This window comes from Pleurodeles waltl, chromosome 9 (assembly GCF_031143425.1).
Source record: "Pleurodeles waltl isolate 20211129_DDA chromosome 9, aPleWal1.hap1.20221129, whole genome shotgun sequence".
Lineage (NCBI taxonomy): Eukaryota > Metazoa > Chordata > Amphibia > Caudata > Salamandridae > Pleurodeles > Pleurodeles waltl.
The window spans coordinates 517,577,978-517,605,581 of NC_090448.1; the positions used below are offsets into that span (position 1 = coordinate 517,577,978).

General features: G+C 41.4%; 1 protein-coding gene across 2 annotated transcripts in view; it reads right to left on the reverse strand.

Annotated features, from left to right (window-relative positions):
• SLC38A6 (solute carrier family 38 member 6) overlaps positions 1-27,604 on the reverse strand; it is a 324,618-nt gene that overhangs the window by 269,289 nt on the left and 27,725 nt on the right. Inside the window, exons 2-3 of one of the 2 annotated variants that reach the window (XM_069207409.1) lie at positions 18,874-18,933; positions 18,280-18,410 (exon numbers count right to left, since the gene is read on the reverse strand). In XM_069207409.1, coding sequence (XP_069063510.1) covers positions 18,280-18,353 — 74 coding nt within the window. In that variant the 5' untranslated portion in view covers positions 18,354-18,410; positions 18,874-18,933. The remainder of the gene's footprint in view (positions 1-18,279; positions 18,411-18,873; positions 18,934-27,604) is intronic. The other variant, XM_069207408.1, reaches the window with a different exon arrangement.

The window sequence follows — 27,604 nt, forward strand, 5'->3', positions numbered from 1 at the left end:
GTTCACAGTTGTGGACTTGTCTCAAGCATTCTTTTCAGTGCCTCTTCATGAGGATAGCCAATTTCTCTTCATTTTCAAATTCCTGTATAAGGTGTACAGTTGGTGCAGAATTCCTCAAGGGTTTTCTGAGTCACCTTCCATCTTCAATCAGATACTGAAGATGACTTGGAGTCATTGGAACTGCCTTTCAGTTCGACATTAGTGCAGTACATTGATGATTTGTTAATTGCGTCCAGGACAAAAGATGACTGCAGGTACGACACAATTGCCTTACTGAACCATTTGGGAAAGAACGGACATAAAGTGTCCCCAAAGAAGCTGCAATACTTTCAGAGAGAGGTGAAGTACTTAGGTCATCTGACTAAGAAAGGGTCAAGAAAAATATCCAAAGAAAGAGTGACAGCCATACTGCAGATGAATCCCCCGACAACTAAGAGAGATGTTAGGATGTTTTTGGGAATGGTGGGCTACTGTCGTCAGTGGATTCCCAACTTCTCGATCATCTCCAAGCCCCTGATAAGACTGACTGTCAAAGAAGTTCAGAATGGCCCGGGTGCTATAACCATGTCCGAGAAAGAGATGAAGGCATTCATGGAATTGAGGGAAAGCATGTGCAGGGCACCAGCTTTAGGTATGCCTGATTACACTAAGCCATTTGTACTGTTTTGTCATGAACGTGATGCTTGTTCTTTGTATGTCCTGACACAGGTCCATGGAGGTGCAAACAGCCCAGTAGCATATTTTTCAGCTACTTTGGACCCAGTCGCAGCAGCCTTACCGGGTTGTTTGCGTGCAGTTGCAGCAGTTGGTCAAAGCCTCACACAGTGTGAAGGAATAGTGATGGGACATCCTTTAACAGTAATGGTTCCCCATTCAGTGGAAATCTTGTTAACTCGAACCAAGACGCAGCACATGACAAATGCACGCCTTACAAAATATGAGACCATTATACTGGCGTCTCCGAATGTGTCCCTTAAGAGATGTACTGTATTGAACCCGGCAACTTTACTTCCCATTGATAATGCAGACATTGATGATACTGAGAAGTAGAACATGATTGTCTTGAGGTAACACACACCAAACCAAGGCCTGATATTAAAGATAACCAACTTGAAGAAAATGATTACATTATCTTTGCTGATGGTTCATGCTTGAGAGACTCAGTAGGAGTACTGAGAGCTGGATATGCCGTGTGTACAATCTCTGGTATCCTTGAAGCTTCCTGGCTCGAAGGAGTGTACTCTGCTCAAGTGGCAGAATTAATTGCTCTTACTAGGGCATGCCACGTAGCTGAAAACTTGAAAGTCACTATCTATACTCACAGCAGATATGGATTTGGAATTGTACATGATTTTGGCCAGTTATGGTCGCAGAGGGGTTTTATGACCTCTTCTGGTTCTCCAGTGAAAAATGGCGAAAAGATTAAGGATTTGTTGCACGCGATTCAGCTACCTCTTAAAATTGCCGTGGTGAAATACAATGCGCATGTTAAGTCACAAGACTTTGTGTCAATGGGAAACGGCTATGCAGATCAAGTCGCAAGGTTTTGTGCATTGAACTGTATATCGTTTCGAGATCAGTGGGAATTGTTACCTGAAACTGAAAATGAAACATGCTTAAACTTTGCATTAAGGGTTGTTGACACATCAGATGAGCTAAAATCACTGCAAGGACGTGCCAGCAAAGAGGAGAAAGGCTCCTGGCAGAGAATGCAATGCGTACAGAGATCTGATGACTTATGGGTCTCAGAGGAGGGAAAAATGGTTTTGCCAAACAGTCTTTAGTCACAGTTTGCGAGGTTTTACCATGGTCAAGCCCATGTTGGGAGAGACGCAATGATCAGGTTGTTCAAAATCGATTGGTTCAATCCAAAATTCAGACAAGCCGCAGAGGTTATCTGTGACAGGTGCATCATCTGTCAGCAGATGAATGCAGGGAAAGGGACTGTGGTAAATTTGAGCCACGTTGGGAGAGCTGGAGGTCTGTTTAGCAGGATGCAGATGGACTTCATTGAAATGCCTGTGTGTGGAGGATTGAGGTAGGTGTTGGTGATTGTGTGCATTTTTAGCCACTGGATTGAAGCTTACCCTAGACGTAGGAATGACACTCTCACAGTAGCAAAGCTTCTGCTTAGGGAGCTAATACCACGTTTCGGATTCCCAATCTCTTTAGAATCAGATAGGGGCAGACACTTCAACAATGAGGTGATTAAGCCCTTGTGTGCCGCATTAATCATTGAGCAGAAGCTGCATTGTAGCTATCGCCCTGAAGCATCAGGACTAGTGGAGCAGATGAATGGTACCTTGAAGTCCAGAATGGCAAAAATGTGCGCAGCTACCAATTTGAAGTGGCCAGATGCATTACCCGAATTGGATACATGCCAGTCACACAAAGAAGGTGACGTGTCCGACTGACGAGGAACTTGAAGTGTCCAAAACAACAGCTGCAGAGAAGGAAGTCTCAGGGCCGGAGAGTATTCAAAGGGGAACTGAGACTGAAGGAGAGCCCGCTGAGGACGGCTTAATCACTCAAAACGAGATCCAGAAGGGTGACAGTGAGCCTATCTTAGCTGGGGCATCAGGGGAACCGACAAAAAGAGAGGTTCTCCCAGAAGTATATGGATACGGGTTTGAAGTTGAGCCCATAACATACCCTGAAGGTGAAGGGAGTGAGGCAGAAGGAAGTCGAGGTGTTCTGACTCCTCCTGAGCCGTTTGCAGGTCCATCAAGAGAAAACACCATAGCACAAGAGGAGGGCGCTGTTCAACGTTCTGAAAGGCCAAACAGAAAGAAAACACATAAAGGAGACAACTGGCCGAAGCCACAAGCTGCAAGAGAGAAAGTAATCCCTAATGAAACAATAGAGGAAGAAGTTGATAGAACCAGGAAAGAAGATCTCAGTGAAGGAGAGTTGCAGGGTGGACGCAAACTGAAAAGAAAAAGAATTGCCAACAGAAGGTACGCAGGTCCGGAATGGGCATATGCAACATCAGCTGAATAGCAACAGGAATTCTTGGCCTCTGTTTTGATTGAGAGGTACCAGGCCAATACTATGGCACCTGATTTAAACCTTAGAAAGAGACTGGGTTAAATTTAAATTGAAAGCTGAAAAGCTGAGAAAAGAGACTGATAAATTACCGGATGTGACACTGTTTACCTGAATTGACTCTGAAAAAACGATTATGACAAGCTGCTAACCTGATTTGACAAAGGGGTCCTAGAGTGAGTGAAACGCTCTAAAATACTCGCAGAGAGAGAGAGAGACTTTGCACAAGAAAAGAAAAAAAAAAAAGAGCTTTTATATCGTCCTCAAGTTGATTGTTTGCTTTGTATTCTGCTACCTGATTCTTTACAGATCATGAATTATAATAGAGATAATAGTAATAAGGGTAGAATGTGTGGTTGGTTGAGTGCTATTCTGGGTATTGTTTGTGCAATAATAATTATAGGTGTGATTGTGGGAATGCCATTGTTGGATAAGAAAGTGACTAACAATGCTTCAAAATCGTGAAACTGCTACACTAACACCATGGGAGAAGTTTGAGCAGGATGCAAAATACTTGCATGAGGGAACTAATCCAAAAGGGGAACTATCTACTAATGTCTATCGCTTGCTGAATGAGTATGTTGACACAATGGATGCAAAGAATTGCTATGTGTGCACAAAAATTCCTTCATCAGTACAAGAAGGGGTTACTTATAGTCTGCCACTAACATACGGGATAAGCTGTAGTTTGCTGTTAACAAGATTCTATGATCAAGCACATGTTCAATACTTCTATTCTAACTTAGATGTAGTGTTTTCCTTTGTGCCTGTGATTGAGTTTCTAAATAAACTAGCTAAAGAACATAGCATAAAATTAGTTAGGGGTTTCTTTGAGCCGACACTGACATTCGGGACAGCTTATGCGCACCGCAATAATCTAACCTGCTTACTATCACCTGTAGAAAAGAGCTTCTTAGATCACACTGATGATAGACGGAAAGCATTAAAGGAAAGGCTGGAAAAGGGATTAGAAAAACACACGCTTGCAAAGGATTATGCTTACGCAGCTATAAAGACACAGGGCAAGTTAGCTATAGATGCATTACACGTAGGAAGGCTTTGTGTATATATAGGCCAAAATCTGAACATGACACTTTATTTGTGGGAATGAGTGAATGCAGGCATGTGTTTTTGTTTCAGAGTAAATGGACATTCATGTTAAATGGACAGGATCCAGCAATCCCTGGGATCTATTATATATGTGGGCCTAATGCTTATTACCGTCTTCCAAAGGGATGGTATGGGACAGGTTATTTGGGAATAGTTTTCCCAAAGATCTACCAGATTGATGACTAAAATGTCTGAATTGAATTACAACATACTGGACAAAAGCGAGAGACAGCGGCTGCTGTCATTGGTGACATATTTGGAGCCATAATTCCTTAAGTAGGGGTTATCTTAAACTCCATAAAGATTCGAAAGTTGTCTACTATTGTGGATAACATGCTGACAAACTTCCCAGGGGCTATACTCCTGATGGATACTGAACTTGCTGCGGAAAGAGCTATGACTCTTCAAAACCGGCTTGCTTTAGACATTCTTTTAGCGAAGAGTGGCGAAGTCTGTAAAATGCTTAATGAGCGTCATTGTTATGCATTCATTCCAGATAACAGTAAAAGGATTAGAGGTATGCTTACTAACCTAACAAGAGATAGTGCAGATTTGAAAAGAGTTGAAGGAACCTGGAGTTTGGGAAAAGGAATTACCAAAGTAGGGAACTGCTTTAGTAGTATTTGGAACGGGGTTCTTGCAAAAATATTAGGGGGGTCTATTGATTGTCCTGATTTGTCTATTAGGACTATGGTTGTCATGCAAAATTAATAAAAGAATTAAAAGAGATTTGGCAAAACGTAATAAAAAAAAAAAAGAAATGTTCAAAGAAATTTGGGAAAGGTCCCATAGAAAGGAAGAAAATGAGATGCGAAATTTAAAGAAAATGAGAGGTTGTGAAGGGAAAGGTTTTGTGTGATGACAAGTGTCATCAGAGGAGGGACTGGGAGAGAGTAGCTTATATTAATATGAAATGTTTATGAACTAACATGTAATAATGCTGCATAGAAAACGTATTAAGGTATTTTGCTAAAACGTGCACTTGAAATGTGCCCACGGGGAGTGTCCGCCAACATATACAATGACTCATGAAACTGACTAATAATGTTGAAATGTTATATTAGGATATGATTTTGCACTAATAATAATAGGTTATATGTAAAGGTTCTGCTAAATAAATCATTAGGCCGTAGTTAGCATAATTCGAGGCCTAGCTGCCTGGTTTTCATATTAAATGTGTTTTTCTAACGTGCAGTGTGCTGACTTGCTGAAGGACATGAACTCTTGTTTTTTCCAAAGCTAGAAGATGAATGTAACTGTAGTAGATCCGTTCTCATGAAATTTGACTTGCTTAGTGAAACATTCTTGCTGAATGCAACAGTGTAGACTACACGCAGGTACAAGGTCGCCTGAACCGGTAAAGTCAATTGAGCGACTGACTGAAGATGTGCAAAGAAGACCACAAGAGTATGAAATCATACCGGACATTCTACCCACTAAAGACGTCAATCATAAGGACCAATAAACTATGTGAGAATAGTTATGGGGTGACAAATTCAATGAAGTAATTGAAAAACTATTGGGTAGAGATAGTGGGGTACTGACCCCAGCCAATTAGCTTTCAGGGGATTGTACAACAGATAAAGGGATAAAAACCCTTGACACAAGGAAGAGAATCAGAACAGGAGAGACTAGGAGACTAAGAGAGAGTTAGGGAGATGCTGATGCGATTTGCTATGACCCAGACACTTTGTCACTCTGCATAGAGACTTTGCTGTTTGGTTCTTAAAACCATCCTTGGCTTATATTGCCCGTTTACACTTTACCTCCTTATGAGGGAAGTGCCCCTTTTTACCCGATTGCTGAATTCCAGATAGCGAATCAACTGATGTCCTGAGGACGAAGACCGAACCTGAGTGCTGACCCAATACGGAGGGTAACTATATGACAATTAAATTGTATTTGTCTGTTTGCTTTTCCTTTCTAGATACCAACTGCTTCTTTTGACAGAGACCATAGCTAGATGTTTTCTAAATTGGTGTTACTAAATTGTTTTGCATGAAGCCCAACATGCCAATGCTGATTTGAGGTTAGATGAGGGGTTCACTAAATTGACGCAAATAGACAAATGACCAAATCTATGCTTTGTTGAATAACGTGATGATGATACTCTGCTAAGGATATCCTATGCTGACGCCATGCTATGTTCTAATATTTGTGATTCTTGCTTTGATGAAATCCTATCAGAGCTGCCATATTGTGACTATGCTATTGTGTTTATTGCTTTTGAGACTAATAAACTTGCTAGTAGAATTGTAATCAATAGGGAATAAACTTTAAATAATAACACTAAACTGGTGTGGTTATTCATGACTGCAAAGTCATGGTGGATTCTGAGTTTTATTAAATGTCTTTGACTAATTTGAGTTATCATATTACTATGGACCTGGATGACGTTATTGACATATTGACTGACATGCTGATTAGTTATCTCGTCCTAAGGTGTCTTCAATCAGGGTCAAAAGATTCATTGGCCTAAAACGAGTCCCAAAGTGAGTAAATTAGTCATAAAGGAACGTGTTAACACATTAATTTCCAAAACACATCAACAACCCCTGTAATACTCTAATTCCACTCACCAACACTAACTCACATACAAATCCCTCACCGAAAACCACTACATCTACATCCCCTCTCACTATTCCACAAAAACAATACAGACCACACACATCAGCACATCAAATCAACACAAACTATCATTATACTTATCGTCACACTCACTCCCACCCTCATGACTACACAAAGAATACAAATCCAGTCCAATCATTACCCCTACATTGTCACTCTTCACAAACAGCTACCACAAGCACCCCAACACAGCAACATTCATTCACCCGCCTCTCATCCATTGCACAATTTAGAGCCTTACATTATGATCCACATGCTCCTCCACCACCCCCAACCCATTCTCCATCCACACTAAACAGATGCAAACAAAATAAACAACATGCCACTCTTAACAACTTCACATCCCCTTGTCTATTACATAATAAGGCTACTCTACAAAAAAAAACAGTACACTCTTCATGTCTCTCTCTCAGCCACCAAGTCCACCGCCCACACACACACAGACCCAACAAAATGCCTCCTAAACCTGCTGGAAGAGGAACACTATATTGAAAAACAAGACTATTGTGACCCTCACACAGTTATCACAACTAACCACACACCTGCTACAAGCTCAAAATATCCTGCTCACCCTTCTCCTAAACAAAACAACACCGCCACTAACACACTTTTTCTAAACTGCCAGCTCATAAATGCTCGGTCACTCTAAAAAAACAAGCATCACATCTAAGACCTGCTCACAGACACACAACCTGACTTACTATTCATAACAGAATCATTGTTCGGAGATGACATGGCCCCTGTGTTGCATGAAGCCCTTCCTACAGACTATCAAACCATCACACAAAACCGTATAGGCAAGAAAGGAGACGGACTAGCTATTATATTTAAACAGGCAATAAATCTCAGTAAAAGAGACAACATTTCCATACAAGGTTGTGAAGCCCTCCTCACCAGATGCCACCCTACTCCAACTTCCTCCTGTAACTTTCTCCTCCTTTACAGACCTCCACCTAACAACTCTACATTCCCAGACACTTACAGTCTCAAACCTTATTACATTATACTCAAACCTATGCATTCTTGGGGACCTAAACATTTGGTTTGACAAACCCAATATGCCCCATCCAAAAGCTATCACCACAGGCCTAGTCGCGTTGAACCTACATCAGATTGTACACAATCCCACACATATCGCTGGACACATCCTAGATGTCATTTTTGCTATGCCTGAACTAGTTACTGTTAATAGCATCACACCAATCACATGGTCAGACCACCATTTGATAACTTTCCGGCATAAAACACCACATATCAACACACCCTACAACTGCTTACATACATGCATCTATCGACCTTGGAGCAAACTCAATTTTGATGACTTAGAAACACAACTAATAGCCAACACAGATCTAGATACAATTAATTCTGTTCCAAAACTTTGAGTGGCTACAGGAAGCTTTTGATATGCTAATACCACTCAGAAAAACTAAACAGGACAAAAGAAAACCAACACCTTGGAGAAACACAGAACTTAAAAAGATAAAGCAACAAATCAGAAAGTTGCAGCAGACCTGGCTCAAAACAAACAGTCAAGACAAACTGCAGCTACACAAACTTAACAGAATATACAAATCAACAATCAAAAAAACTAAAAAAAAAAAAAAAGGTACTACTCAGACAGAATTCAAAATGCTAAATCTGCAACCAAAGAATTTTATAAAATTCTCAATTAATTTTGAAAACCTACATGCATGGAAGGAAGTTATCCCACTACTCAAGATTTCACAAACAAACTGGCAACTCATTACACAACCAAGGCAGACATGTTGGACTCCTATTTGAAACAGAAGAAAACCATCAGCACCAACCCCTTTCCTAAAATACCCCCTAAGAATAAACCAACCCAGCCTCTACTGTCCTTCAAACAAATATCACAAGGTGAACTTATGGATTTGGTCAAAGCAAGCAAACCTTCCGGTTGACCTTCTGACCCTTGCCCAGCACACATCTTCAAGAACATTCTTTTATCTACTTCTGCAGCCACACCTGTAAGAAGAATCATCAACAACTCTAACTTCAGGAACTTTTCCTGTAGACCTGAAAAAGGCATACATACGACTGTTATTAAAAAAAAAAAACCTAGACCCACAACACCCCAACAACTACAGACCAATCACAAATGGACCTTTCCTGGGTAAATTGATAGAAAGAGCAGCATTCACCCAGATGTCACATTTAATTGAAGACAATTTTATGCTTTCAGACTTCCAAACTGGATTCCGCCTAGGAAGAGGCGCCGAATCGACACTCATAGCAATACAGGATGATCTTAAAAACAAAGTCGACCGCAATGGAATTGCTGCACTACTTCTCTTGGACCTCTTGGCTGCCTTTGATACGGTTGACCATGACACCCTAATTCAAAGACTCCACGAAGCCGGCATAGAAGGGACTGCTCTCGACTGGATTACATCCTACCTTCAAAAAAGAACTAATATCATCTATACTCCCCCCTTCTCATCCAAACCCTCCCTCATAAAAACAGGGGTCCCCCAAGGATCAGTCATCTCACCTTTGCTTTTCAACATCTACGTGATATCATTACCAGAACGGATCAATGACTTTCATCTCACATGGCACAACTATGCAGATGACACACAAATACTACTTAAATTAGAATGCCCCAAAAACATTGAAAACTCACTAATCTTCAGTTGCCTCAGAGCCGTTGATCAGTGGATGAATTGGAGCCATCTCAAACTAAATGCCTCCAAAACAGAAATACTCATAGGTGGTGACTGGAAAAATTATGACCCACTGTGCGCCTGGCCTGACGATCTCAGACCACCTCCTCAATTATCCAAGGAAGTTAAAAATCTTGGAACCACCATGGACTTTAAGTTAACAATGAATGCCCAAGTGGACAAATTAGCACAAACAAGCTTCATCACCTTGAAGACTCTACGGCGCATCTTCCCCCACCTCGGATTTCCACACAAGGTGCAAGCTACTATCTCGCTTCTACTCTCTAAACTGGATTATGCCAATGGCCTCTACCATGGATCATCTCTATCTATTATGAAAAAAAACGACAACGTATTCAGAACACCGCAGCCTAGCTACTATAACGTGTAAAGCCACAAGCCCCCATCTCCCCTGCCTTGAGAGCACTACACTGGTTACCCGTTGCCAGAAGATGCACCTTCAAGCTGCTTTGTATCACCCACAAAGCTATACAAGGAACGGGACTGTTTATCAGAAATAAAATAACCAAATACATTCAACAAAGAAACCTTCGCTCAAGATTGGCACCCCGTCTTAGAACACCACCATACAAGAAAAAGACTATAGGTGGTTCATCCTTCTATGTTCAAGCAGCCAAATTATGGAATTCATTACCCCACAACTGTAAGAGCCACAGATAACTATGTTGTCTTCAGAAAATTACTCAAGAGGTGGCTCTTTCCTTCATAACCACCATATTCAAATAGCTATGGACTGCATATGCCTATGCTAATAAATATTTGTTATCGGATTATGTGTATATTCTATTTATATATAGTTCTTTAGAAAATATGTATCGCTACTATGTCATAAAAAACTACACACATACTCTCTTTAAACCTGTTTAACTAATGTATATTTACTCATGGTTTAAATATGTATATGTATGTACATGTGTGTGTATTTATGTGTGTGTATATGTGTATATATATATATATATATATATATATATTATTCTATGCTTAACATGTTCATAGGTCATTGCATAGCTCCTTAATACGTTGTTATATTAGATACTTATGAATCCCTGCTCTCATTTTATATCACACTTTGTCTACCCATCACCATATGTCATGTCTCTATCAATCTCTTCTCCATCCCCACTCTGACTCATCCCAAATCCATTCAACTACTTTCATCTCCTAAATAACCCTGCCTAAGCTGTTCCCTCCTCTTCCACATCTAACTCACCCAAACCTCACTTTACTACCATGATCTCAGAAACAACCCTACTAAATTCTCCCTCATTTATCTCACCGTTAACTCACCCAAATCCCCTCCTGCTACTATGATTACTCTTTCCACAGACTCTTCCCTCTTTCATCCCCCCTTTACTCATCCCAAGCCTAAATCCCATTACCATAAACTCCCAATTAACACTTCTGGATTCTTACCTCCTCCACCCCCACATTACTTCAGTCAATCCAACTAACAAACTCACATATCCGCGGCTCAAATTAACTTATAATAATACTAAAACTGTATTCATATTTCCCTATACTAATCCACCACTAATTCCTTTTGGGTTCCGGAGTAGCATGCTACTCGCCGAAAAGCACTTGGACGCCTTGTCAGGGGTGGTAAGCGCTATATAAATACTATTACAATTACAATATGGTGTTATTCACAATTTTAATTTGCTCACTACAGCTCACTTCATCAACTGGTCAATTTCACGGCGAGGGAGAGCATTTTGCCTCTTTACTCTTACTATGCATCTGAAAGAGTCCAACCTAGGGAGATGCTTTCTTTAGTGCATGTCGGAGTGTCTCCCATGCCCTTGCATATCAGCACTAATTAAATAGAGAGAGTGCCAACAGCATCCGCTTTCTTTGCTGCTGACTATTTGTCATGTGGAAAGACAGACTGTGTCTTGTTTTCAAAACCAGTCCGCCATTTTGACTACTTTAACCAAAATATATATCGAACTTCCTAAAAAAAAAGATATACCTTGTGATATCGTTTTGATAATGGTCACGATTGTTGCTAAAACCTGCTAATGTGTAATGAAAAACATTGGCAAAATCCTGTCAAAACGAACATGTAGAAGTTCATTCTTTTGTCTTTATCTAATGAAAAATAAGGTTGGGCATGTGTTAAATAATCTTCAAAAAATTTTAATGTGTAAATTAGAGAATTAAAGGCTTATATTAACAATCATGTGATACCACTAAATTTAAAGAAAACATGTACCTTTCGACACAAAAATTAAGAAAAAAATGAACATTTATTTTTACTGAAGAAATTTTTCAATAAAATCTTTACCGTGATCTGTTTTATATTAATCCATTTAATGATGGTGCTTTTATTTAAAAACTCAGATGCTGGGCCAAGAACGTTACTTGCGTACTTGTAAGGTTACTATGTCTGTGTCCTCCCTGAAGCGTCATTGTGTTTCGTGAGCGTGGCGCTTTGAGATTAGGGCTGTTATTGGTAGACTCGTTTGAGCCACAGAAGTCCATTTGGCTTGGAAAATGTATTAATAATAATAATAATAATCATCCGAGAGCTTGTTTGGAGGCTGCATCATACAAATAGAATGTACCTCTGAGGGATGCTATGCCTGCATGGTATGCTAGCATACGTAAGCTCTGCTGGGTTTAGCACTGGCTTTCAAACCATACGCTGCATTAATCACAACTCATCTCTGCACGTCCCTTTACAGGGGAGCGAGAACCCAAACAAGATCCACGTGTGCAGTACCACGGGTCATCTTTGTGAGGTTTTCATTAGGGGGTAATTCCGGTCCTGCACCCTCCATTTAAATACGGTAAACTTTGGCAACAATTTCTGCTTTTGGAGTCATTCGGTCTTGCGTTTGCGATCTACGAGGACCCACCATGAAGCTATACCCACTGGTTGCTCTCTTCCATGGACAGCCAGGATCGATTTACTCCCTGCACTGTGGCCACTTTAACTGTCAACCACAACCCTGGTTGTGGTCATGTGAGGATGTGATATTGGTTTATCCTCTTCTGATTTTCTGAGAATCTTTTCTGCGGTGTCGTCGCGCTGTGGATTTCTTTAGTAGTACATCTCTAGCTGTCCTTTTGCCCTTGAGAGCTGGCCCACAGCCATCTGGATACGGTCTCACCCTCAACCCCTGTGCCCTGAAGAAGGTGGCTCTCGCTGTGCAGCTCCACCGAAACGCATGTCGGCGCAATCCAGGGGATTGAAGGATCCCTATTTGCATCACCACAGTGATGGGCATAATATATATATCTCTACATAGATAGAGACATAGTTGTTACCTCTATAAGAGAGGGACCAGCTCATGATGATGCAAGACTGAATCTGATTACATGCTATGGTAACAGTGTCTCAACGACTGCAACATATTGTTGTTATATTACATGAATGGTACTTTATTGAATGTCTTCGGTGATAATGTTCATTTGAGGAGTCACCTCATTATACGCCTGTTTTCTTTTAATGCCTTGATGAATGGCCGATGTAGTTTCAAATGGATGTGGTGTGGGTGTGTATGATTGGTGGTTGATTGTTTTGCTTTTTAGAAGGAATGATACCTGTGACCAAGCTACATATACTTCTGATTAGCGTTTTGTAGAATAATATTGGCTTTAAGTTGTTTGTATGTGTATATACACCCTGTATATTTGAAATTAATATTAATTGTACTCAATTTATAATAAAATTGGTGATATACTTTATGTTTCAAGCATACCTCTTGTATTTGTATTGCTCCAATGAACTTGTGTAATAAGTGAATATTCGTATAGTTTTGTGCCTTATGATTATTAGGCAGCTCTTTGTTGCTTTTCATGTTCCTTTGTCTTGCAACCAGATCCATTGGTCCATGCCAGACCGTTCACATTGCGGTGTTTGGGACTCTTTTGATTGGCGCCTGGCGTGTACGCTCCAGTGTGCAGTTGTGTTACCCAAAGTATTTGTTTTCTGTCTTCTAATTATTACATATCTGTCCTCTTCTCGCCCTTTTCGCTTGTGTCTAGTTCCGGCTTCTTGTATTTTAGGTTTGTACGATTGCACCGTCACTCATTGGTCGAGTTTCTCTAGTCCCATACCACTTGTTCGAGTGCAGCCTCTTTTCCCTTTGTTAAAATCTTCCTAAGGCTCCCTCTCCAGCTGATACATGCAAAGCTGACAGTTGACAAAAGAGACTGGAAGACTTACAGACAGGTAACTATCAGTCTGGCACAGTCTCATTTCCATAGAAGCGCAGGGGTTTGTGGGAGAAAGAAGACGAAAGGTTTTGAGTGAGAAGCCCTAGCCAGGATATTGAGGGACCAACACTGGCACTCAATCACAAGGCCCTCTGGAGGACAGATTCTGGAGTGGCAGGTAAAATTCTAATTTTATGTACCTGCCCATTTAGCCACTCTCTCTCCTGTAGCAACAATACAACTGTTGAGGTAATTTATTGCAACCTGACAGCTTTTTTGGCCTTCTGTAATGATGTTTCAAGAAAGCGGTCTAAAGTGTCTAAGTTTGTCGCCCCAGGGCAAGTTGGCCTATGATACTCACGCTCTGGGTCTAATCCTAGCATTCCTGGGTGGGTGCTCTGGATAGGCCCTACTTGTGCAAACCTGGTCAAAGCAAGGGGGCTTGTGAACATTTGAGGGGGGCATTGGCATAATGGAACACAAGACCATAGCAGAAAAGTGCCAATCTAAGGTTAGCCCCCTTTCCATGTATATACTTATTTATTTTCAGTTATTCATATTCATTCCAACTCATTATCTCAAACTGATTTGCTGCTGTTTTAGTTCTTGTGCGAGGGGACCTCAAAGTGGATCCCAAATTGGGGGATCTGGCATCCTCAGAAGCCAGGGTGGTGTCTCAGAAATGCCTTTTTGGTGATCCTTTTGTTAAAGAGCTAGAAAATTTGGGGCAACTTTTTCAACCTTATAAGGCCCAGACCTCCATAATCGGATCTTCAATGCCTGTGTTTTCCACAGGGTCGGCCATGGCAGGGGCTGCAGGGCTGGCTGTCTCTCCTACCAATCCTCACGAGGACAAGGCTCCAGCCGTGGGCAGTACCAGGACAATGCCAGCTTCACAAACATCTACCCTACCAGAAACCGAAAGGTCAGAGGCAGACCCAGGGGACACACTTACAGCTCCCATAACAATGGTGAGTGTTCCCTTCCACCCACATAATTGTAGGGGGCAGTCTGGCGCAATATTTACACACATAAGTGGGTTTCACGTCAGATACTTGGGTCCTTCAAACCATCTGCGGCTTTCAAATAAACTTTTATGGGTCGCCCTGCCAACAGACTTGGCCCAGACCTCTATCCTTTTCCTCCACAGAGTGCGATCTCATAAACAAGGAGGTTTCCACCCTCCTCGATAAAGGGGCTATATTCTGGACCACCCTGCATCCCAAGGGTTTCATGAGCACCCTCTTCTTGGTCGATAAACGGGATGGGGGTCAACGTTCAGTAATAAATCTCAGGGAGTTCAACAAATGGCTGGTGTACTGCCATTTCAGGATTGAAGGGAACCATCTCCTATGCAATTTTCTCCAGCCATTCAATTGGATAGTTAATCTATACCTGAAAGACGCTTACCTGACCGTCCCAATTTTTCTGCCTCATTGGATTTTCCTTCAGTTCTTGTAGCAAGACCAGACTTTCAAGTTGACTACTCTCTCTTTCGGACTCTCATTGGCACCTCAGTGCTTCACGAAGGTCCTCAAACCAGTGGTAGAGCACCTGCGAGCGCAAGGGATGACGATCACCACCTACCCAGATGACATGCTCATCATGAATGCATGTCCCAAGAGACTGCTGTTACAGCTGCAGTATACTGTGCACCTTTGGACAGCCTAGGTTCTGTGATTAACGAGAACAGATCACTTTAACTCCCTCTCGTTCCATGGAGTTTCTGGGATATGTGATAGATTCCTCATCGGCAACTCAGACTCTTATGTTCCAGAAGGTGGAATAGATTAGGCACAAACTGAGGCAGGCTCTTGCCAGGCAGTACACCTCTCTCCAGTAGCTAATACTGTTGGTGGGGATGCTATCCTCGTCCATTCAAGCAATCCTCTCGGAAAGGATACACTACCGAGTGCTTCAATGCCTCAAGGCTCATCACCTGCAGAAAGGACTCTCATACTCCAAGCTGGTGCCTGTTTCGGACGAAGCCAGAGCAGAGATTCGCTGGTGGCTCTCCCACATGAAGTCCTGAATGGGAGCGCGATCATAGACTCCAACTCAGATTTGGTCATCTAATGAGACGCCAGCATATCAGACTGGGCGCCCCTTGTGGGAAACTCTCCATCGGAGAAGTTGGTCACACAAAGATCAACTATGCATACCAACTATCTGGAACTCCTAGCGGGGTTCTTTGCAGTCAGATGCTGGACCGAAGACATGATCTAGTCTTATATCCCGCTCAAGATGGGCAATGTGTCAGCAATTATGTCAATCAACCATCTAGGGGGAACCAGGTCGAAAACCCTGTGAGATCCGGCAAAGGTCTTCTGGCATTAATGCCTGGACCATCACATCTCGGTCATAGCTGAGTACCTTCCCAGACATGCAAACCAGGTAGCAAATTGGCACTCTTGCCTTCGTCACAACTCAAACCTCTGCAAACTGTACCCAGGAGTTTTTTCCTTATCACCGAAAGGTGGGGCCCTTTTTGGTGGACCTGTTTGCCTCACGACAAGGCCACCAGTTAAACCGGTTCTTGAGTTGGAGACGGGATCCGCAAGTGGCGGTGACAGATGCGTTCCTTCAGGGTTGGACGCAGGAAAGAGGATATGCCCTTCCCACCATTTTCAATGATCACTAGGGTTACAGCTCAGGTCCGGAGGCAGCAGGCAGAAGCGGTATTGGTGTCTCAGGTTTGGAGATCGCAAGTTTGGTTCCAAGTTCTGATGGATCTTTCTTGCGATTCTCCAATCCTGCTACCCCATCTTCTATCTCTCCTACTCGATCCGAACCTCTTGCCGCACTGCCTGATAAAGGAAGGCTCTCTCTGACTCATGGGGTTGTGGATTACAAGTAACTGAAAATCCCACGGTTTTCGAGCAAGGCTGAAATCCTCTTGTCCAAAGCCTGGGCAGACAGCACGACCAAATGGTATAAATCGGCCTGGACAAGATGGATGGGTTGGTGTTTACGATGGGGTTTGTATCCCATGGATGCAGAGATATTCAGATCCTGTACTTCTTGTCAGAAGTATCCTCCTAGGGTTGGCATAGCACTCTATCAATTTGTCTGCTATTCTGCAGGTCATGCCCCGGTTGATGGCTCCCCTGTGGGAGAACACTGTTTTGTGTGGAGACTGTTGCAGGGTATTTGTCTCTCCTTGCCCCCAGACCCTTGGTACTCAACCTTGTGGGATGTTAATCAAGCCCTCAACATTTTCCTCTCCTGGCAACCTAATAGATTCCAGTCACTGAAGGAACTTTCAGCCAAATTGATCATGCTACTGTGCCTGGTGTCCTGTAGAAGGATCTCTGGATTTTACAGGTAGATTGTTTTCCTCAACTGTTTTATTTTTTTATTTTTTACGGTCAACAGATGGACCAAATCTAACACTCTGGTCATTTCCTGCCTGGCATTTAATGATTCCCCTAATCTGTGTGTGGTGAGGTGAGGTACTTGAAAGCATACAATGAAATGACAGAGGAGCTCCGCCCAACGGGCGATAGACAAATTCCGATTGCCCTGTGGAAGCCACAGAGAGGCGTCTCTTCCACCACAATTGCCGCTGGGTCTGCTGGGTTATGAAAGAGGCAGGCATTAAGGTGGGCATCTTTGGGGCACACTCTGTGATGGAGGAAATGGCCTTCAATGCTTTTCATTAAGGTGCCCGGTTGGAAGTCATCTTAAAATCGAGCAGACTGGACTTCGGACGCTACCTTTAAGAGGTTTTTCTTCAAGCCGGTGATGGATATAGCACAGCTGGGGGTCAACAAGCTTTAAACTAGCATAATCCCTACAGCTGATCTGGACACAGAATGAAAATTTTCCTAGCAAAGTTACAGAAACTTTCATTTCTATTAAGGACATAGAGGCAAGGATTATCCCACCTGGCGAGAAATTATCAACTTAGTCCCTCCCGGTATTCCGTCAGCAACTGGCTATTTTAAATTGACTTGCGGTTGACTGAACAGGAGTAACTGCCTATTGGAATTGTCTTTGCTTGACTGTGTTGAATGACACACAAACTTGTGCATCTAGAAATGTGTTAACTTGTGCTTGGCAGTCATACGTAATCTGTGGTTTTCTTTAACTCCTTAGGAAATGGTGGGTCCAAACATGATTGGTGAACAACTGAAAATGGGGTGATTTGCATGAAGAAAAGAGGCAGCATGGATATTTGAGGATGGACTTTATTAGGACTGCCTTTGTTATGATTGGTTGTTATGTTCATGCCCCAAGGCCTTTTTGGGATGTTTGTTTTTTTGGACAAGGCTAATAAAATGGTTGCTGTTCAAACTTATAATCAGTGAATTAAAAGATTATAAGCAAAATCGTCTCCTCCGAATCCTTAATAGAATTGAAAGATTCTGTTACGTTTGCTAGGAAATGTTTCATTCTTCAGTGCTCAGAAGTGTCATAAGGGTGGTGTGTTAGCACTCCATAAAAACTTGACATAAAACAAATAAAGGCACAAATAAGGCAGCTCGCTTTTAGTAACCTGGGGATTTTAAAAAAAAAAAAAAAAAAAAAAACACTGATAATTGTTGCCCCCCTCTTAAAACTGTATAGAAGCTAGAAAGTAAGCACACTAATAATTGTACGTAATATCTTTGTTGTGAACACTTACCTGAATCCTATTATTCCTGTGTTCGCCATAACAAAGGATAAGCCTAGAATTCCACTCCCCATGATAGCATTCATCAGATTTAAAACAGAGAAGCAGAAGGAAGTACCCGAAGATCTATGGCCTGTTGGTCTCTGTAAAAAGAGGAAACAACATCCAAGATAACTAACATTTTGGGTAGTATTTCAATTTGTATAAATTACCTACTTATTAACAAGAGATATACTTAGTTAATTGGATTAAGGGATATATTCCTAAATACATATTTTCACTGCTGGGTGATATTAAGTGCAATAGTACACTGTCCAAAAAGACCTGGTGCACGCAGCGCCACATCGCTGCTCGGTGAAGGTGGTGTGCATTCCCGGGCCAGAGAAGACAGTGCAAGTCTGGTGTGGCAAGGACACTGTCAGTGCAACAGTTCTGGCTCAGTGCTAATGTTCAAAATACCCCATGTGCAAGGACCACCACCTTGGTCTCCGCAAAGTTAGAATCCTGTCAAATGCCAATGCTTTTTTTGTGAAAGGCAACATATCTGTTTCCCTCCCCCAAATGCTGCCATGGTGTATTGCCTATTCAGTAAAATGGTGTACTCACTCAGGACTGGGTAGATATTTCACTACAGCATCATTGACACTTTAGCACATGGAAAAGTTTCTATAAAGAAAATCAGATGGAAAATTGAGCACTGTATTCAAAAACATTTACCATCAACCCTTTTCAATTCTGTTGAAAAATGCAAAGTCTCTACACATGCTTGTACCACATAAAACGAAACTTTATGAGGAGGACCCCGCCATATGAAGTACTAATGACAATGATATGTGTCTAGTTACATTTCACATTGATAATAAATGAATGAATATGATACAGTAGCAGGATGGACATAGGGCAAGTAGAGGCTACTGGCCCTTAAACATGGGCGTTGAGGTAATTTTACTTTGATGTCCTTGGGTCCATTTTACAATAGTTCTACAAACTGGGCCAAATACAACCCTTTTCACACTATATTCTCAGGGTAGTGAGCGAAAGCAGTCACAGGCTTGTAAGGTAGGTAGTATGGGGCACTCAAGCAAAAAAAAATAATAATAAAAAAAAAAAAAAAAAAAATAGTCAGTCAATAACCCAGTAAAGTGAATATCCAGCTCAGAGTCTGTGTTTTTTTTTTTTTTTTTTTTTTAGAAAATTAAGTATGTTGTTATGCAATGGTTCTCAACACTGCATGGTACTAGCTGCTGAAACAAGTTATTGCCTTTGGGGGCTATCTTCACAGGTACTGTGACCAACCTCGCTCTTTCAACATCCCCAATGTTCCAAGGCTCTCTCCCCAAACCTGGATGATCACCTCTAACTCCAGGGGGACAACAAGAGTAGCATGAATATAGCACAGTTGCAGTTTAAATCACTCACAAACCAGTATGTGCACTCTGTCTTGTTAGTCCCTTCATGGGTGGAATAAGTAATCCCAGGACGGTCTTGGCCTTCCCGATTTGTTAGGCTGTACCTGTGCACTCCGATATCTGATGAAATACCAGCAGGTAGTCCTTGACTGTCTCCCGCCATAGGTGCTGGGCCATGTTTGGCAAAACACCTGCTCCCAGTACCGGTTTCGAAGAAGGCAAAGGACCTAATTAAGCGTGGTCTTGCCTTGACTGACTGTAGGTATCCTGGGTCTCTGGGTCCAAGGATTGGACCACATCCGGCCAGAGGATCCACAATGAAGCCCCCAGAAGGGCCCAGCAGCACTTGGAAGATGCAGTCCTTTCGTGCCCTGATCACAAATGCGACTGAACTGCACAGGTCAGTCACACCTTCAGCAGTTCTAGAATTGCACGGGTTGGTCTCACCTTGGATGGTTGCAGCGTTGCAAGGGTTGGTCACCATGTGTGCAGTTGAAACTCCACACAGGCTGATCACAACAAGCAACTACAGCTTCAACCGAGCTGCTGCACGGACATGATCACAAAGATGCTATTCCTACCGGAAAACGTAGGGAGAATTGGTAGGGGGCATGATGCCTGGGTCCTCCCAGATTGCTCTACAACCATCTGCTCCTCTGAGCACCCCATTGCCATCTAATATGACACCTCTTTCATTCCTGGATAGTTTACCCTCCGGCTGTGGCAGATGGGGGGGGGGAAAAAATATATATATATATATATATATAAATATATATATATATATAAAAACAATTAAACAATTGCCAAGCAATTGATATGTTGCACTCCAGGAGAGTTTTATTGGTTTATCCAAAAGTGTACTTTGACCGATACCACCACCACCAAAGCGTTTCAACCTCTCGGTCTTCTTCACAGTTTTTAAAAAACACCTTCCCATGAGTCTCTTTTATAGTTTTTCAGCCTACTACCAACCCAGTGCATTATGGAACATGTAGTCTCAACCAAATTGCATAAAACACAAGCCATTTCAAAATCCAAAACCATTACTTTTCAACACCCATTTACCATAATACTAATCAAAAATACTAACACTAAAAATAATAATGAATAAACACAAAAGAAAAATTACAAGTTAAACAAAATCATATAATACCAAGTAGGTGTGGGAGCTATCACCAAAGGAAAAACTATTGAATACAATATATCAGGGGGATATCCTATTGTTCTAAAAACAAGCTATATATACGGGGGAAATGTATGTACCTTATGTTTCTTCTTCTAATATATACAATTACCATAATTTCAGGGTCAAATCTACGTTATACATATTCATTTACATATACATATGTTGCTTTGTCCCCTTATTTCACAACACTTTGATATTCATTCCCTCCAGGGCCTTCCTCAGATATTTGTTATTTCTTAAATAATTACATATTTTGTCACAGTGTAGGTTCTTCACAGATGGTAATGAAGTTCTTCATCCCCATTGAGACACTTTGGTCTTTTTGAGCTGTATTATTAATCGTGATTCCAAACGCCTCAACCTTCGCTCCCGATCCCCTCCTCTCTCGTTTTTTTCAACTGTTGCAATACCAAAGAACTTCATGTTTGTCCAGTTTTTATCCTTATGTATGCTCAAATGTTTTGCCATAGCATAGTTCCAATCTTTCTTTTGCACAGCTCTTATGTGTTCTAATATCCGTTTTTTAAGGGGCAGATCGTGCTACCCACGTAGCGTAAACCACATCCACACTCAATTATATACAATACGTGCACGTACTTCTTTTAGTAATCCTGATTGGATTGCCTTTAAAATCCTGATATTCTCTTGTATTTACCCCTATGCGACATGTTTTAAACTTCCCGCAGCATGTGAAACCAGTTGTCTGAGATTGTATCCAATTAGGAGACTTTGTCAACTGAAAGTGACTGTTCACCAAGAGATCTCGTAAAGATGATACCTTCTTATATGTAACCTTCGGTCTTGCTCCAATCCTTTCTTATGATGTCGCAGAATTTATTGAGGATATTCAAAATCAAATGATTTTCTTTGCTATATGTCAAAATCAATCTTATTGTAGAATATTTATTTACTTTCTTCAGTGTGGATTTATTTATAATTTCTTCTCTTGTTCTAGATCTCGCTTTTTGTTCTCCAAGATATGTATCTTTTTCCTTATATTTTCTCTGAATAAATCTTTGTCGAGTTCCTATGAATTTGAATTCCATTTCTTTTTCTGTAGAACAGTTCCGTTTTATCCTAATAAATTCTCCATATGGTATGCTTTTCCTCAAAGACATTGGATGGAAACTGACACCATGCAATATGCTGTTTGTCGAGGTAGCTTTTCGATGTAGAGTGGTCTCGATCTTATCATTTTCTATATATACTTGAACATCCAAAAATTTTACAGATTCAGAGCTGATACTATAAGTGAATTGTAAACCCATCTAATTTTTGTCCTGCACACTTGAGCATATATCTGATGGTTGAAGCGGAAGATGTTATTCCTCAAACACAAATCAATCATCTTCAGCAGCATTTTTGAATGCTTCAAACACTAGATATCCCGCTGTTGTAAAACAATTTACTGCCATTAATCCCATCTCATAATTGATTGATGTGTAAAGAGATACCACATCTAAGAAGAAATCTACTAAATAAGGATGAGAGATCTTTTCTGAGTAATGAGAGTCCAATCATGCCCACAATTTACTTTTTACCCAAAATTCTTAAAAGTTTGGAGAAACCACCTGGCCGTCCAATAATCTCCAGCTGTGGATCGTTATATGAGCATCTGTCAACAGATGTGGATTTCTTCTTAGCTCCAATGGTACCTAGCTTAAGTTCTTATATTAAGGATACAGGTGACATTTTGAGAGCACTTTCTGGAATTGACTGGGAACCAGGATATAAATTAGTGACCATAGATGTGGTATCTCTTTACACATCAATCAATCATGAGATAGGATTAATGGCAGTAAATTATTTTTTTACAACAGCAGGATATCAAGTATTTGAAGCATTCAAAAATGCTGTTGAAGATGATTGATTTGTGTTTGAGGAATAACATCTTCCTCTTCAACCATCAGATATATGCTCAACTGTGCGGGACAGCAATGGGGGTTTCCTTTTCGCCGAGCTACACAAACCGGACTATGGGATGGTGGGAAAAGCATGTGGCCTGGCGTGAGGAGAACGAGGAATTTGCAGATAAAGCAATAATGTGGTTTAGATACATAGGCTACATATGCATCATTTGGAATGGAACGGAAAGAGAATTTGTACAATATTTTTAATTGGTGAATAAAAATGAGATGGGTTTACAATTCACTTATAATATAAGCTCCGAATCTGTTCAATTTTCGGATGTTCAAGTATATATAGAAAATGATAAGATCAAGACCACTCTACATTGAAAAGCTACCTCGAAAAACAGCATATTGCATGGTGACAGTTTCCATCCGGTGTCTTTGAGGAAAAGCTTACCATATGGAGAATTTATTAGGATAAAACTGAACTGTTCTACAGAAAAAGAAATGGAATCCAAATTTACAGAAACTCGACAAAGATTTATTCAGAGAAAAATATAAGAAAAAAGATATAAATCTTGGGGTACAAAAAGCGAGATCTAGAACAAGAGAAGAATTTTTTTTAAAAATCCACACTGAAGAAAGTAAATAAAGATTCTACCATAAGATTGATTTTGACATATAGCAAAGAAAATCATTTGATTTTTAATATCCTCAATAAATACTGGGACATCATAAGAAAGGATCCAGATGTTGGAAAACTTGTTTGTGCAAGACCGATGGTTACATATAAGAAGGTATCATCTTTACAAGATCTCTTGGTGAACAGTCACTTTCAGTTGACAAAGTCTCCTAATTGGCTACAAACTCAGACAACTGGTTTCACATGCTGTGGGAAGTGCAAAGCCTGTCACATAGGGGTAAATACAAGAGAATATCAGAATTATAAAGGCAATCCAATCAGGATTACTAAAAGGATTACGTGCAACACTACCCACGTAGTGTATATAATGGAGTGTGGATGTGGGTTACGCTACGTGGGAAGCACGATCTGCCCCTTAAAAAAACGGATATTAGAACACAAAAGAGCTATGCAAAACAAAGATTGGAACTACGCTATGGTTTCATTAGCTCCCACACCTACTTGGCATTATATGATTATTTTTTTTGACTTGTAATTTTTCTTTTCTTTTGTGTTTATTTATTATTATTTTTAGTTTTATTAGTATTTTTGATTCGTATTATGGTAAATGGGTGTTGAAAAGTAATAGTTTTGGATTTTGAAATGGTTTTTGTTTTATGTAATTTGGTTGAGACTACATGTTCCATAATGCACTGGGTTGGTAGTAGGCTGAAAAACTATAAAAGAGACTCATGGGAAGGTGTTTTTTAATAAACTGTGAACAAGACCGAGAGGTTGAAACGCGTTGGTGGTGGTACCGTTCAAAGTACACTTTTGGATAAACCAATAAAACTCTCCTGGAGTGCAACGTTTCAATTGCTTGGCAATTGTTTGTTTTGGAGGTTGTAGAGGAATGGTCCTTTCCTCACAGATGCACCCGTGAATTTGCACACCACAAGTCGGACCGTTTGATGGATTATATGTATCGTCTAGCAAGATATCCAGACTGCAGGTGCTGTCACCTCACCTATGAAAGACTGGATGTCAGGCGGGCACCAGCCCTGGTTGCGGAGCATCCCTCTGAATACTTTGCTGAGCCGCCACTTCTTTGTCCATACAAGACTTGGAAATGGAATGACCAGTGAGGAACTGGGAGCTCACTTTTGTATACAGAACTGGAAGAGAGGAGATGTGTCTGAAACTGTAGAACTGGTTCAGGGTGGTTCTCTTTTAAGTATCCCTTCCAGGCTGTTCTCCAGACACAGCCTTTGTGTAAAGTGTAGTCAAAACAGCATTGCTTCCATCATGAAGCACATACCTCAGAGGCACCAAGGTTCTGCACCTGGTTGCCATCTGCCCAACTGAAGGAGTAATGAGGAAAGGACAGGCCTTACCTATAGGTTAACCTCGCCTTTCACAAGTACAAGTAAGTCTGCAGTCCCACTCCTCACCCGCACTATCCACCACATGGCAGTGCACAGGAAGACTAATCAGCAGCACCATTCTAGCAAAAAGGCCACAATGAATGTTTAAAAGGAGCCCTGCCTCCATTCCCCTCACTTCTTTGTCTAGGTCTCCTCCCTCCAGCTAATGTGGGCAATACACTTCCACTGTTTAGGGGCACAGTCCTCACCTGCAGGGGCTCGTTTATCAGCCAGATGCTCTTCAAAATCTACAGACTTCTGTGGCTGACGTCATATGGACTCACAACATAAACATCCTCACACAGGCCAAAGATATGCAAGTTATATGGTCCCTCTTGAAAAAACACCAAACATCAGGAACAAGTTCACCGCATGCATGATCAAAGTGGCCACCCAGATAAAATCAAACAGCCGCAAACTGAACTGAGACCAATCTAAATTGGTGTTCATCAGAGAAGACACCTCTCTATGGGACTCTACCTGGTGTCCCACAGACTTTGGGCCCAACCCTTTCCTTGCTCACAAATGAGAAATCTTGGAATCACTATGAACAAATTGGACATGACCAACCAAGTGAACACAGTGGCCTCGTCCTGCTTCAACACCCCAGGAATACTGAAGAAACTCATTAAGTGGCTATTAGACAACACCAGCAAAACAATCATCACCAGCAGACATTATGGGAACACTCTGCATGCACGGATAACCAATCAGCTCACAAGAAGACTGCAGACCATTCAAAACGCAAAAGACAGATTAGACCCTAACCTCCCACATCACACCACACAACACAACACATCTCCTTGTGGACCTCCACTGGCCCGCGATACACAAACTCCTCCCTCACAACTACAAAGCACCTCACAACACAGGTCATGCCTGCTAGAACAGACACATTAATTTCCACCAACCTTCCAGACATCTCAACTCTGTTGGTCCCTCACTAGCACAATCTCCAGGCATACAGACATAGAAGTGCAGACCAAAAGCCACAGCTTGTCATAACTGACTCCTAAAGCCTGGAATGACCTCCCATAACACAACAGAGCCTCTTCCTCTCTTCTTGACTTTCACAAGAAGCTGGAGACCTGGCTTTTCGAGTAAGCCCTCTAGGGCTGGCCTCACACAGAGGCTACAGACAGTCTGGATACCCATGTAGGTGATTAGCTTGTTATAAAGACACCTATAACATAACCGTCCAGGTGTAACCAAAATGGATCCTACTGGCCTAGAATATTCCAGCTCACTCACAGGCATTAGGCTTAACAGAGACTCATGATGGTACGGCTAAGGACTAGGTAAGCACACAGAAACTAACCTTTCCATGAGTGGGCCAGTAGCCCTTCACTCCAATGACTCGTATAAAAACACCTGGTCACATTATTAATTTTAAAAACATGGCATGCTGCCACTACTCCTCTGCATGTTTGTCCCAAGACTGGATAATAGTCCATGGTCAGAAAATGAGGGCATACTTGGAGCTCCGCTCCACGTCACAGGGCAAGTTCAGGGCCTTTCGCAGTCAGGGACATGCCTAGGACTCTGTGCACACACTAGGTTAGAGTGATGCCAGGCCCATAAGTCACAGTCAGTTTAACAGATATACGCAATCAACCATCAGGACAGGGAACCCCCTCACCCAGACCCCCCAAACACCACATACCCATGCAGGGGACATTCCCATTCCTACAGACATGGAAGGGGCATTTAGATCGTTGGAAATATACATCAATGGAGTCTTTACATCTCAAATTGAGAGTAGGAAGCATCATGAGTAAGGGGGGCTGGCAAGCAATATCAATTAAGGGGATGTTGGTTTTGGACTCCTAAGGATAAGCAACTTTGTACACTTTATAAAAGTGTAAGACAGGCTATTAACTAAGTTTGGAAAAGATATGTAAAGACCTTATTGTGTGAACTGGATGTTAGGACAGCACAGGATTAGCTAGTGCCATCCATGCCGAGCCGCAAAACAAAACAAAACAAACCCTTTTAGTACTCCGGGCATATCCCCCCTGACATGTTTTTTGCTCTTGTCGGAGCTCTTCAGAGAGGTATAGCTTTGTCCAGACACAAGGGAGCTTCCTGGATAATTTATTTGACATTCTGAGCCTGAAAGGATTTTGCTTTGACTTTTACTTCCTCCGCAGTGCCCAACCATTTGGGCAGTATGGGTGCTGGCAGGAAGTTAATGAGGGCCCACGGTGCCCAAAAACAAAACAGCGAGGGTGCCCTGGGAGAGAAAAGGGGCACCCAAAATATTTTTTTAAAATCAAAATAAAATGAATAATAAATTATCTGCAAGAGAGATTCAGTTATTATTCATTGCTCCAAACAAGAAACATCCCATAATGCCCTTCTAAGGCTTTTTCTTTCTATTTTCGGACCCTGGTGGTGTGCCTAGAAGGGGCAGGGGCACCCTCAAGCATTCTTTCTAATGTTATGTGGGGCTGCAAGCAGTGCAGCAGTCCTCCAGCAACATTGAAAAAAAAAAAAAAATCAAACACATACAGTAGGTCTCCTAGGTCACTGAATCCATGACCCCAGGAGAGCTTACCATATTGTTTTTAAAGCAGTCTGAATTGGAGTTGTATCCTCTTCAGCTAGAGTGCAGGAACCTATAGCAGCACTTTGTGGCATGAAAATGTTAAAAGAAATACTCAAAGACATGTTGATGTCTTTTAATAAGGTTTTATTTTATTTAACAAATTAGGACAATATCTTTTATTAAACACTGAAATGTATGAACTTATAAAATATACATTTGAATATATGTATGGATTACTTTTTGACAAAGCCTATAAATCTACTTTATATATGCATGATGAACTGACCCTTGATGAAGC